The sequence below is a fragment of the Carlito syrichta genome, unplaced genomic scaffold (genome assembly GCF_000164805.1).
Source record: "Carlito syrichta isolate Samal-C Ts95f unplaced genomic scaffold, Tarsius_syrichta-2.0.1 Scaffold316145, whole genome shotgun sequence".
NCBI classification, from domain to species: Eukaryota; Metazoa; Chordata; class Mammalia; order Primates; family Tarsiidae; genus Carlito; species Carlito syrichta.
Window position 1 is genome coordinate 159,335 of NW_007260241.1, and position 13,234 is coordinate 172,568.

Here is a 13,234-nt window from a genome sequence, read left to right on the forward strand (position 1 = left end):
TACCTCATGCCTGTAATCTCAGCACTTTGGGAGGTTGAGGTAGGAGGGCTGCTTTAGTCCAGGAGTTCAAGACCAGCCTGGGCAACATAGCAAGACCTCGTATCTATAAACGTTTTTAAAAGTTAGCAGGGTATGGTGGCATGTACCTGTATTCCCAGCTACTTAGGAGTCTCAGATAGGAGGATCACTTGAACACAGGAGCTTGAGACTGTGGTGAGCCATGATCGTGCCACTGCACTCCAGCCTGGGTGACAGATCGAGAATTCGACTCAAAAAAAAAAAAAAAAAGTAAAAGAGAAAGTAGTCCAGGCTCAATGGCTCAGCCTGTCATTCCAGCACTTTGGGAGGCCGAGGCGAGTGGATTGCCTGAGCCCGCAGGTTCAAAACCAGCCTGGGCCACTTGGCGAGACCTCATCTCTACAATAAATCAAAAATTAGCTGGGTGTGGTAGCTCCAGCTCCTTGGAAGGCTGAGGCAGAAGGATTGCTGGAGCCCAGCATTGACCTGAGCATGCCACTGCACTCCAGCCTAGGCCATGAAGTGAGACTCCAACTCAAAAAAAATAAAAAAAAACGCCATCTTCACAGAAGGATCTTCACTAAGCAGCCCTGTGAGATATAGAAATCTTCATATTCTGGATCCCTTTAGAGGTCAGTCCTTGTGATTATTTCTCAAACTGTCTTGCCATATATTATCTGATATTTTTCTGTTCTTGTCCATGACAGTGTGGCCAAATCATTGACCTGTATCTAGGCATAAATGAATAATCCAGGTCATCTATTCTTCCAGTCAAAAATGTTCCAACCAGAAAACATTTCCCTAGCCAATGCCAAAAGATCCTCCCTCGCCATCTATAAATCTGCTTTCATTTTTTTCCTTCTCAGCTGACCATGGGATCTTTCCATGAGCCACAGGTATGTGTTAAAGAAATGCTTTGGAACCCAACACATAATTATCATAAGCAATCTTTTTATGCAACTTCCTCGAGCCGCCACGACCTTCTCAAGCACTGTATGCATACATCATTTCTACTTGGAAAGGCAGTGCTGTTGGGCACGGCCAGCCTTAGGCTTGATGGATCAGAGAACATCCATTAAACATCATGACAGGCAGCTCATGTCCTTGGGTGATCATTCAGGGCCTAGGAGCTATTTCTCAAAAGGATAGTTATTTCCCGAAAAAACAGGAATTTTCTCCAAAACCCTAGGGACCTCTACTGTGATTCACAAATAGGCATCTGTTTAGGTCCCATAAAGCAACTGCTTTCTGACAGATCTCTTAAGCACTATCGGGTTCATTCTGTCATGCAGACCCAGTGGTAGACCTGAATGTTCAGTAGCCTGGATGATCGGGGAGACGGTTTACTTCTGTGAGTCCTACTCCCATCTAACAGCCGATAAGTGCTGGCCTCTGTTAATAGCCATAGATGCAAGGCATAGAAACGTATCGTGAACCTTAGAGAGGATGTAACTACTAGCCCTCTCAGGAGCATCACTGAAGTGGGAGACCCCGTGCTTCCATGAGCTGTATCCTCTATGCATAAGAACAAATGTGTGTCGTAAGGCATCAAGATTATATGCTACCCCGTGTTCTCCAGAGCTGATCGGCATGAAGTCATTAGTGTAAGGAATCCCCGTGAGAGCCCGTGAAGTAAAGATACGATTGAAACCCTGTGGTGTAAACTTGACAATGAGCTGGTAGGCCATAAGCCTCGAGGGAAGAAGGTGAAGATGTGGTACTGTCCCCGTCAGGTGACAGCAAATGTCCTGATGTTTTCTACTTTTTGGAAGAAGAAGAGAGTATTTGCTGGGTCAGCTGTTGCTTCCAAGGTGGCAGAGTCATTTTGCTTTGTTCTGGTAAGAGACAACAACTTGAACAGCAGGTGAAATTAAGGTCGTGACTTAGTTGAGCTTCAAAGAATCTGCCATCATTCTTCAGAACCCACCTTCCCTCTGCACTGCCAGTCAGCATGATATATGGATTCCTAAGAATGTGTTAAGAAATAGTATTATACTTGGTCGGGCACAGTGGCTCAAGCCTGTAATCCCAGCACTTTGGGAGGCCAAGGTGAGAGGATTGCCTGAGGCTAGGGGTTCAAGAGCAGCCTGGCCAACTTGTTGAGATCTCATCTCTACAATATATCAAAAAATTAGCCAGGCATGGTAGTGTGTGCCTGTAGTTCTGGCTACTTGGAAGACTGAGCTGGAAAGGACCACCTGAGCCCAGCAGGTCGACACTGGGGTGGCCATGAACATACCTCTGCACTCCAGCCAGGGTGACAGAGTGAGACTCTGAATCAAAAATAATAATAATAATAATAATATTATACTAAATAGGAGATGTATTTCTATATCCTCAGAGTCTGTATGTACCTATCACTTAATAAGGCTCAATGAATGAATGATCAAATAGATGGGATTATGATTGACAATTCAGTATGAATGAATGAATGAAAGGGAATTTGACCATATCCTAGACTGAAGTTTTAAGATTAATCTTTTCATGTTTCTTTTAAGAACTAAGGTAGATAAGTATAAGATACTGCATAGAGCAAACCCTAAGGAATGGTATTAATCAAGTTGAGGGTTCCCTGTATTAAATCATATAGTGAAGAACCAAAAAATACTCAAATCCTACAAGTTTAACATATAATAAAACAAATCAAGTGAAAAGTTTTGTTTCCTAATTATTATGAATATTTAATTTGAGAAAGAGAAAGATTATGAAACTACTCTCTTTCAAGTATATAGATTTCCAAAAGAGATAGCGTAATTAATGTTCTATTGTTGCATTTTCAAGTACCCTCAAACTTGGCAATTTCACGAACATGTCTTATCTCACAGTTTCTGTGGTCGGGCGTCTGGGTACAGCCTGGCTGGGTGGTTGAGGCTCCAAGGTCTTGACAAAGCTGTCGTCAAGATGCAAGCCAAAGCTGTTGTCAACTGAAGGCTTGTCTAGGCCTCATGACTGCTTGCTTCTGTTTCCCCCTTCCTGCCTGACTTCCCATGTCCCACTGATGTTGGTGAACACTTGGTTTTAAATATTTGGATCCAGAACTTCTGTTTTAAAGTTACAAAAGCTAAAAAAGAAAAAAGAGTGGATCTTATGGAGACAGAGTGGAATGGTGGTTGCCAGAGGCAGAGAAAGGGAAGGAGAAGGAAGCATGAAGATAAGTTGATTAATGGGCCTCCATAGTCGAGGGAATAAGTTCTAGAATCTGATAACATGGTAGGGATATTATAGTTAACAATAATGTATTGCATATTTCAAAACCGCTGTAAGCATTGTAGTGTTCCCAACAGAGAAGATCAATGTTTGAGGTGTGGTGGATATCCCAGTTACCCTGATTTGATCATTACACATCATGTATCTATAGTGAAAGATCACATGTAAACCAAACATATCCAACTATGCTACACCAATAAAAATACAAAAATAAAATCATATTACAAAAATATCTTTCTATGGTCTTAAGAAATAGCAAGGGAATTGGAAAGAAGATGGTACCTTTTTTGTTAGAATTTACTAAAATGTGTTTATTTAGGAAAACTGCGTCATCGAAAACACCACTTGTAGTATTGAGTTTCATATACAATATCCCTATATCCTCCTAAAATCATAGCTGTTACATTCACAGTGATTCTACTTATAAGCATAAGCACCTGATTCGTTCACTATGTCTTCTCTGTAGTTAAACTGGACCGTTTGCATATTGATGTGCATGCTGTTTAGTTATACAGTACTTGCTTCTTCGTTCTCAATGATATTGCACAGGGCATTTTATTGACCGTTTAAATTGTGGGTGTGGCTAAGTTACGTTATCTGTGATTATTATTTCCAGATTGTACAAGGGCATTGTAAAATGTTTGTTACAAAAAGGAGGTGGAGGGTATGATAGGTTTGAGAACGCCAGTCATACAGGCTGGTGAGGGTATGGCCTTGTTCACCACCTTGTACAAAAAGCCACTGACTTTTGTATGGAAAAGTCTACAACAGATCTACCCAGGAGGAACATAATGTGAATCGTATGTGCTACGTTTAATTGTCTAGTGGCTATGTTTCTTTTTTTTATTTTTTTCATTTTAAAGATGCACGGTTCTAGTGGCTATGTTTCAAGAGCGTAGGATGAAACAGATGAAATTAATTTTAATTTCTAATGTAATAATCTATTTTATTTATTTAAATATCATTTCAGGGCAACCCCTTCAGGTCCCCCTCCCACTATGGGAGCTTTTCTGTCCTCTCAATAAATCCTGCTTTAAAAATAATAATAATAATAAAATAAGATAATTAATTAATTAATTACATGCAATTTCAAATGTAACCAGAATGAAAATTATTGAACTACTCTTCTTTGTCATTGTTCACACTATCTTTAAAACATGACGGGGATTTTGACCTTAGAGTGTGTTCCAATCTGGATGGGCCATTTCCAGGGCTCAGTAGGCACAAGCTGGTGCCAACCCACCTGGACAGCACGGCTCTAACAGTTCTGAGAAAGGGTTAGAATGGGAGGCGTCCCTTACTTTATTGATGGGGACAGAATGACTGTGGCTGCACAGCTTTTTCTTCTCTGCTTTGCAGCTGTCAGCCCCATCTTTATGTTCCAACTCAAACACAGACAATCTGCAACAAAACTTCTGTGCCAGAGGCTGTGGAAGCAGGTAGGGTCACAGCTCGGTACACGCCACCACCTGCCGCCATTCCAAACTAGAAATTCCAGAAGGAGAATGTCTCTCTTAACTCTTCCATCTTCATCTCTCTCTTCTTTGTCCCCGGACCCTCAGATCTTGGCTGCCACACACTCTACCTCATCCCCACCAAGTATAAAGCTTTTCTTGGCCGGCTGCAGTGGCTCATGTCAGTAATCCTAGCACTTTGGGAGGCCGAGGCTAGAGGCTTGCCTGAGTCCAGGGGTTCAAGACCAGCCTGGGCAACGTGGCGAGATCTCATCTCTGCATTAAATTAAAAAATTAGCCAGGCCTGGTGGCACGCACCTATAGTTCCGGCTACTCGGAAGGCTGAGGCAGAAGGATCGCCTGAGCCCAGCAGGTCGTAGCTATGATCATCCCACTGTACTCCTCCCTGGGTGACAGAGTGAGACTCCGACTCAAAAAATAATCATAAATAGATAAAGCTTTCCTCCCCAGATGACAAAGGTGCCCAAATGGCCTGACATCTCCTTTCTTGTATTATGCATCCAGCATTTTGCTGGTCTTCAGCTGTTTTCCTTGTCGCTCCCTCCCATTCACAAGCTCATTCCTACCCTATCCTTTAGCGGCACGTGTTACTGCCGTTATATTCCAGTGGATTAAACCATGGCCATAGAGAGCAGCACACCTGAGTTCACACTCTGTTCATATCACTTAAAAGCGGTATGATTTTCCATATACAAAAACTAATTCAAGGTGATCAAGGACTGAAATGTAAAACCTCAAACCATAAGAATTGTGGAAGAACACCCTGTTGACATCAGAGTAGGCAAAGAATTCATGGCAAAGTTCTCAAAAACAAATGCTCCAAATCTAAAATTGACAGTTGGGACCTTATCAAGCTAAAACAAGCCTTTGCACAGCAAAAAAAAAAAAAAAAAACAAACCCATCAAGAACTGAGTACCACATGTTCTCATTCATAAGTGAACCTTGGACAATTATCTGAGTACTATAAGAAAGGGATTGGCGGGGCTTAGTGGCTCAGCCTGTAATCTCAGCACTTTTACAGGCAAGGTCAGTAGATTACCTGAGCCCGTGGGTTCGAAACCAGCCTGGGCAACTTGGCGAGACCTCGTATCTACAATAAATAAAAAATTAGCTGGGCATGGTAGTGCACGCCTATAGTTCCGGCTCCTTGGAAGGCTGAGGCAGAAGTGTCACTGGGGCCCAGCAGGTTGATGCTAGGGTGGCTGTGAGCATGTCACTGCACTCCAGCCTGAGTGACAGAGTGAGACTCCAACTCAAAAAAAAAGGGATTGGCAGTTGAGGGAAACTGCCAGGGGAGGGAGGGGCACACCTCATCAACAAGGGTAACTGCATAATGAACATTTGTATAACTAACCCTGAATTGTTCCCCACATTTTTTTTTAAAGCAAGATTTATTGAGGATAGAAAAGCTCCCACAGTGGGAGAGGACCCATGGGGGTTGCCCAACCCCACATATTTAAAATAAATAAATGGCCCCTGAGGTCTACTTCTTTGGGAGGAAAAAAATGAGAGAAACCCATAGACTGGGAAAAAGTATTTGCAAACAATGCATGCAACAAACACTGAATACCAGAATCTACAAGCAACTCAAATGAATTGACAGGAAGAAAAACAAATAACACCATTAAAAAGTAAGCAAAAGATATGAACAGACACTTCTCAAAGGAAGACATCCAAGCAGCCAACAAACCTGAAAAAATGCTCAGCTTCACTAATCATCAGAGAAATGCAAATCAAAACTACGAGGTACCAACTCACACCGGTCAGGACGCCTATCATTAAAATATCAAAAAAAAACAAAACCTACAAACAAACAAAAAAAAACACAGGCATTGGCAAGACTGTGGAGAAAAAGGAATGCTGGTACAATTTGGTAGGAAAGTAAGCTAATTCAGTCCTTGTGGAAAACAGTGTGGCATTTTCTCAAATAACTAAAAATTGAGCTACCATACAATCCAGCAATCCCACTTCTGGGAATATACCCAGAGGAACAGAAGTCACTCTATCAAAAAGATACCTGCACATGATTACAGCACTATTCACAGTAGCAAAAAACCAACCCAGATGTCCATCAAAAGTGGACTAGATAAAGAAAATACGGTATACACATGCGGTGGAATACTATGCAGCCATAACAAAAAACAAAATCTGCGGTGGAATACTATGCAGCCATAACAAAGAACAAAATCAAGTCCTTTGCAGCAACATAGGTGCAACTGAGGACCGCCATTCTAAGTGAACTATCACAGAAACAGAAAACTGAATACTCATATTCTCACTCATAAGTAGGCCCTAAGCATTGGGCACATAGGATGCTGGCACTGCTGGTGAGAGGAGGGAGTGGGGGTGAGGGCACAGCCACCCACTGAGTGCCACGTTCATGACCAGGACAGAGAGTCACCAGAGGCCCACACCTCAACCACACACAATTTACTTACATGGCAAATCCTTGCCAGATCCCACAACTCTAAAATAAGAAATTTTAAAAAGGAAATTCATAAACTAAAAAAAAAGCTGTGTGATTTGAGAAGTAAATTAAACACTGAACTGCCATCATCTATAAAATCTAGGTAAAGCCGGGCTCGGTGGCTCAGCCTGTAATCCCGCGCCTTCGGGAGGCTGAGGTGAGTGGATTGCCTGAGTCCGCGGGTTCGAGACCCGCCTGGGCAGGCGAGACCTCATCTCTACAATAAAATCAAAAAATTAGCCGGGCGTGGTAGCACATGCCTGTAATTCCGGCTACTTGGAAGGCTGAGGCGGAAGGATCGCCGGAGCCCAGCAGGTCGAGGCTGTGGTGACCGGGAGCGGCCACTGCACTCCAGTCTGGGTGACAGAGTGAGACTCTGACTCAAAAAAAAAAAAAAAAAAACTAGGTAAAAATAATATCTGCCTTTTAGGGCTGTCATGGGTCTCCGCTTGAAGCGACAGGCATAAAACTGAGCACAGCACCTGACCCATCACGAGCCATTAACACACGGAAACGCTGATGATCGTACTGTTTCCTCAATCTGTAATTCCTTCCCTACTTCCAGCCACATCTCCGAGTACTGATCCTTTCTCAAAGTCCTTCTCAAGTCCCACCTCTTCTCTAAGCCCTCTTCAAATTTTATTCTCACCTTTCCATGCATTTCTTGAGAACATAAAGGCATGCCAGTACTGACTTCTAGTGCAGGACACATCGTGGTCCCTTAGTAGCTTCTTTAATTGATGGATTGATGACAAGAAGGGGAAAGAAACTACAGCAGATGCAGCTAATACCCAGCCCCGCTTCCCCTGGGCCTGCCTGAGTTCGTTACAGCTGTGGTGGGCAGTTTGACCCTGCCCATGGATGGGCGTATTCTGGAAGGTTCCAGCAGGATGGAGCCCAGCCGCCCGCAGCAGGACTCCACTCGTTACAGGCCCTGCATTGGCTTTGCTCCCTTTCCTGCCTCACCTCCTTCCTGCCCACTTAAGCTTCCTGGAATCACCTCCAAATGACAACCAGCGTCCAAGTCCTTGCCCCGGACTTTGCTTTTGGGGAAACCCAAAGAGGACAAAGAACTAGCATTCCCAAGTCTGTACTGTATGCCAAAGCACCATGTTAGACATTCTCTTTTCAGTGTCTTCCTTCACGGTCTCAACATTCTTGTGGGATTGGGTATTATTCTACCCATTTTGTAGTAACAAATCAGAAAGCCAAGACTCAAGATAATTAAGTGACTTGTTCAGGGGTATAGACAATACCAAGTAGCAAACCTAGCGATTCAAATGCTGCTTTGGATGCTTATTTCTGAATTGATAATTGTATAGGAAAGAGAATAAAACATTTTAGGATAAAGCTAAAGAAACATAGTAGGGAAAATGGAGTTAGGTAAAATTAGATCTCTTTCTTAGGTTGAGCCAAAATGTGACAAACCAAGATACAGAAATGGAATATAATAAAATAATGTCTGGGAGCATTGTGCGTTGAATCTTAGATGTCATTTAAATGCCTTATTTATAGTCCACTTTCTTTACTCTGGGAAATAGAGACAGAAAGATACAACAACAAACAGCTACTCAAATGAGTCAGATTTCCTAAGAAGGCATTAGAAGATGAAGCTGATCTGGCCTCTATGACATTGGAAAAAGAATTAGACAAAGGGGACTTTTCTGAGTGCCTAGATACTGAAAAGAAAGGCTTAGATTGATGAGAAAAATTATTGAGAAAAATGTTTCTTCCATATTAAGATTCTAATTCAGAATTGGTTTTTTTTATCTTCCCAAGTCACACCGGCCATATACATAAGGGTGATTGAATTATGACGTTAAATGTCAAACCCAATAAACATGGGAAGGGAGACAGCTCGGAAAATGTGAACAGAAACAAAGGACAAAGATATGTGTTCCATAGACAGAGGCAGGCATTAGGGAAACAATGCATTCGTTGGATTTTTAGATGCTATAAACCGTTCAGCTGGCATCAGGGAGTATGGCCCAATTGAGCTGATGCATGTCACTCAGTGGTGCTATGGTCTCGATGTCAGATCAAGTTTATCCTTTTTTTTTTCTTTGTATTTGTTTTTTAAGTCAGGGTCTCACTCTGTTGGCCAGGCTGGAGGGCAGTGGCACGATCATGGCTCACTGCAGCCTCGACCTCCAAAGCTCAGGTGAACCTTCCACCTCAGCCTCTGGAGTATCTGGGATTAGGGGTGCACTCCATCATGTGCCGCTAATTTTTTTATCTACTTTTTTTGTAGAGACGAGGTCTCACTTTGCTGCCTAGGCTGGTCTTGAACTCCTGGCCTCGAGCAATCCTTCCACCTCAGTCTCCCAAAGTACTGGGTTTATAGGTGTGAGACACTGTGTCCAGCCTTGAGTTTATAATTCTTAAAAAATAAGGATGATGAGTTTGAATGAAGTAGAGCCCGTTGCCCACACAGAAAATTAAGACCTTGGTTTTCATGAAGTTTGAGAACATTTGATATTTCTGTGAAGAGTTGAAATTACCAGACAAAATGCACGGTGACTCTTTCTTATGTATTACCTCCGCTGTGTTTCTGTTGGCCTTTGTAATGTCACACGGAATCATAAAGAACTAGTCAATTTGAACTGGGCATTATAGTTCAATTCCTTTGAACTTTTGAATGTTTTTCACTTCTGTATAACCCAAAAGTATTACATCATAACATTTACTGAAAATTTATCATCTCTGCTATGAAATCATTTAGTTTAGAACCCTAGAGAAAGTGACTTCCAGCCAACTAAGCTTTTACGGTGTGCCCCCTCATTCACATTTTAATAAATGTCATTTTCTAAGTGCATTACATCATGTTTTGGCTACAACCCAGCTGAATTCTGAGAGAAGAGAAATGTGCTTTCTGTCTGATTCATCCATATTTTATTTTACTTTTCATTAAGAAATTACTCTTTGAAGAAAATCAATCGTCTTCTGTGACCGAGAGGAGAGGTTAGTGTGTTGCAGTGGTGCCTTCTAGTATCTCAGATCAGACTGCCTTTAGCCGGCTGTTGCTGACAGAGTGTTTTTGTCCTTCCTTGTTCCTGCAGCCTGGGTACATGGCGACCCCCGGAGAGCGGCCTACCCTACAGACAGCCAGGGCCACTTTTGTGGCCAGAAAGGCACCCCCAACGAGTGAGTATGGCCGCCTTTGCTGTGCATAATTCTACTGTCGAAACTGGAACCTATAAATCACTTTTACGTTAATCCTACTAGACTTCTTAAGAAGATTGAAATTCACAAAGGAGATCTTCCCAGTCCCTTTTCTTACGGATAGCTATAAGCAGTCTAGAGGTTTTGTCCTACATGAATTAAGACACGATGTCATTGTTATGCAGCATTTTATTAGAATGCATGAGCACATTGTGTAGTAAAACTATAATTATAATGAATAGATTGGACCAGTGATTTTATCAGAGGACATATTTTAAAGAGCCTTATAAACATGAGCTGTTAGAAGATTGAGTTGTGAGTAACTGCTGAAAAGCTAGATGGTATAGTTGTTAAAATTATTTTTGTCGCAGTGTCTACTGATCAGTCATTCCAGCTTCCAAAACTAGGGTCACACCCAGAAAGTCTTCAATGTCTGGTAGGCTTTTCAAGGCAGTTTGTCTGCTGTGGACAATGCCCAGAGTAGCTGAAACAAACAAGGATTAACATTCCATCTAATTTCTCTTTAATGTTAATCATAAGAGGGGTTTACATTTCTGAAATCCAATGTTCTTTTTTTCAGGCTAAAAAATACCCCTATAATCTCACATTTTTATAAAATTTTCCTTCATTTCTCACGGGTCCGTTTCTTTTTCTGTGGATACCTGGGGTTGTTGCTAGAACTCCTGGTTCTTCAAAACCAATCCAGTTTCTGTAAAAGCTGGTTTTGGTGGTTACAAAGAAAGAAAGAGAGAGAAAAAAAAAAAGCAACACCAGCTCCGCTCTGCCCATAACAACAAAAACATGGTTACGTTCTCTGTGCTGCCCACTATTAACCATGGTGCTTATGACTCCAAAAGTTGGAGAGATTCAAAGAAAAAAGATTCAGGAAGAGATTTACAAAGTTCATGAAGCAGAATTATCACAGGCAATCAAGAAACCCAGGTATTTCTGCAGTGGGTGGCGCAAATCCTTAATAAAGTCGGGTAAGTTTGTGGAGGACAAGTCGACGAAAGGGTCTTACCGCCCATTAGAGACACTGAACGAGACCACCGATTCAGGACAGTAATTCTTATTTTAACTTCAGAAACTTAGAAAATCCTAGATGTTGCCAGCAAAACCTTCACACTATAAAGGACAAAGGAAGCACCAAGTGGTAAAGGAAGCCATACAGGTCTCTAAATCTCTAGTTCTTTAAAACAGACTATTTTTAAAAGGACTTTGGTAACAATAAGTCTTCCAGGCCTAAGTCAATGACCCACTTATTTCAAGCAAAAGTGAAACACCACAAATTTCGGCTCATCAAGATCACTCAAAGATAATACTAGCTTAACACACACACATTCATTATAGTATTATTTATAATAGCATACTGGAAATTACACAGGTATCCATCAATGTATGGATGATAGATTCGTGGCCTATCAATTTAATGAAATATAATGGAGCCATTGAAAATTATGTTCATATGTTCAGAAGTCAGTTTGGTTGATTTTTCTCTGTGGTTCTGGGTTTTGTGTCATGATGACAATTGCCTTTCTCTCCCTGAAGTAACATTCTCCTATATACTGCTAGTGTTTCTATGGTTTACCTTTTGTATTTCAGTTTTGAATATACTGGAAATTACTTGAGATATGGGCTAAAGTAGAAATCAGACTCTTTTCAGTTGCAGAGCCAATTATTTCAGAATAATTTGTTGAATAATATGTCCTTTCCCCCTCTGACTTCTAACAAAGTTATCAATATAAATGTGTATGTTTCTGTACCTTCTAACCTGTCCCAATGTATATTTTGAGCCTTTAATTCTTATGATAAGCATTTTAATTTTAATAAGAATGTTACTTTAAATTATGCTTAGAGTTTTGGTAGTAAAAAACGTGAAAATAATAAATAATAAAAACGTGAAAAGTAAATAAAATCTTAATATTTTAAAATTTTATAAGTGTGAGTTGAGTTGTACAAAAATGTATCTAGGGAATATATTGGTGCAAATACATCAGAATAGTATTATTATCATTAATTTTAAAGATGTGAGGTATAATGTGGGATTAGGTATACAAGTGGTCATTGTATAGGTAAAGTTTGGGCCTCCCTTTGGTCCCCACTTTGACTGGTTTGAGATTAGGTATCCTGACTGATCCCTCCTGCCCCAGTAGTATCCTGCTCTTGCCGATCCCTTTCTTATAATATTATGGGAAATGTTCAGGGTCCGCTTATGAGTGAGAACACGTGGTATTCAGTTCTTTGTTTCTGTGATAGATCACTGAGTATGATAGACTATAAATCCATCCAAGTTGCTGCAAAGTTCATATGTTTGCCCTTCTTTATGGCTACATAAGATTCCATTGTGTATATGTACCATATTTTTTTTTTATCCAGACCAGTTTTGATGGACAGCACGGTTGGTTCCATGTTTTTGCTATTGTGCATGGTGCTGCAATAAACATGAGTGTGCAGGGGTCTTTTCTGTAGAATGATGTGAGTTCCTCCGGGTATATTCCCAGAAGGGGGACTGTTGGGTCATATGGCATGTCAGTGTTTAGTTCTTTTAGAAATCGCCACACTGTTTTCCAAAGAGGTTGCACTAGTTTGCATTCCCACCAGCAGTGTAGAAGCATTCCCTCTTCTCCACATCCTTACCAGCATCTGTTGTTGTTTGTTTTATCAATGATGGCCATTCTTCCTGGGGTTAGGTGGTAGAATAGTAATATTATTAAAACAGTGTGAAACTATTATCAAACTAGAAGAAAGAAATAAATCCAATTATAAGTGTACATTTTGAATGTGATAAAGATGCAACTTCAAGTCAAGCAGAAAGATTAATTACTTAAAAATGGTGTTGAATTAATTGGTGTGCCATTCATTAAAATTAAAAAGTATATTTATCTTATATCTCGTTATAAAATG

At 41.0% G+C, this 13,234-nt stretch overlaps 1 protein-coding gene across 1 annotated transcript in view; it reads left to right on the forward strand.

The window, feature by feature from the left end:
• SLC44A5 (solute carrier family 44 member 5) overlaps positions 1-13,234 on the forward strand; it is a 125,961-nt gene that overhangs the window by 54,910 nt on the left and 57,817 nt on the right. Inside the window, exon 3 of the mRNA XM_008073782.2 lies at positions 10,228-10,312. Within this exon, the coding sequence (XP_008071973.1) occupies positions 10,228-10,312 (85 nt within the window). The remainder of the gene's footprint in view (positions 1-10,227; positions 10,313-13,234) is intronic.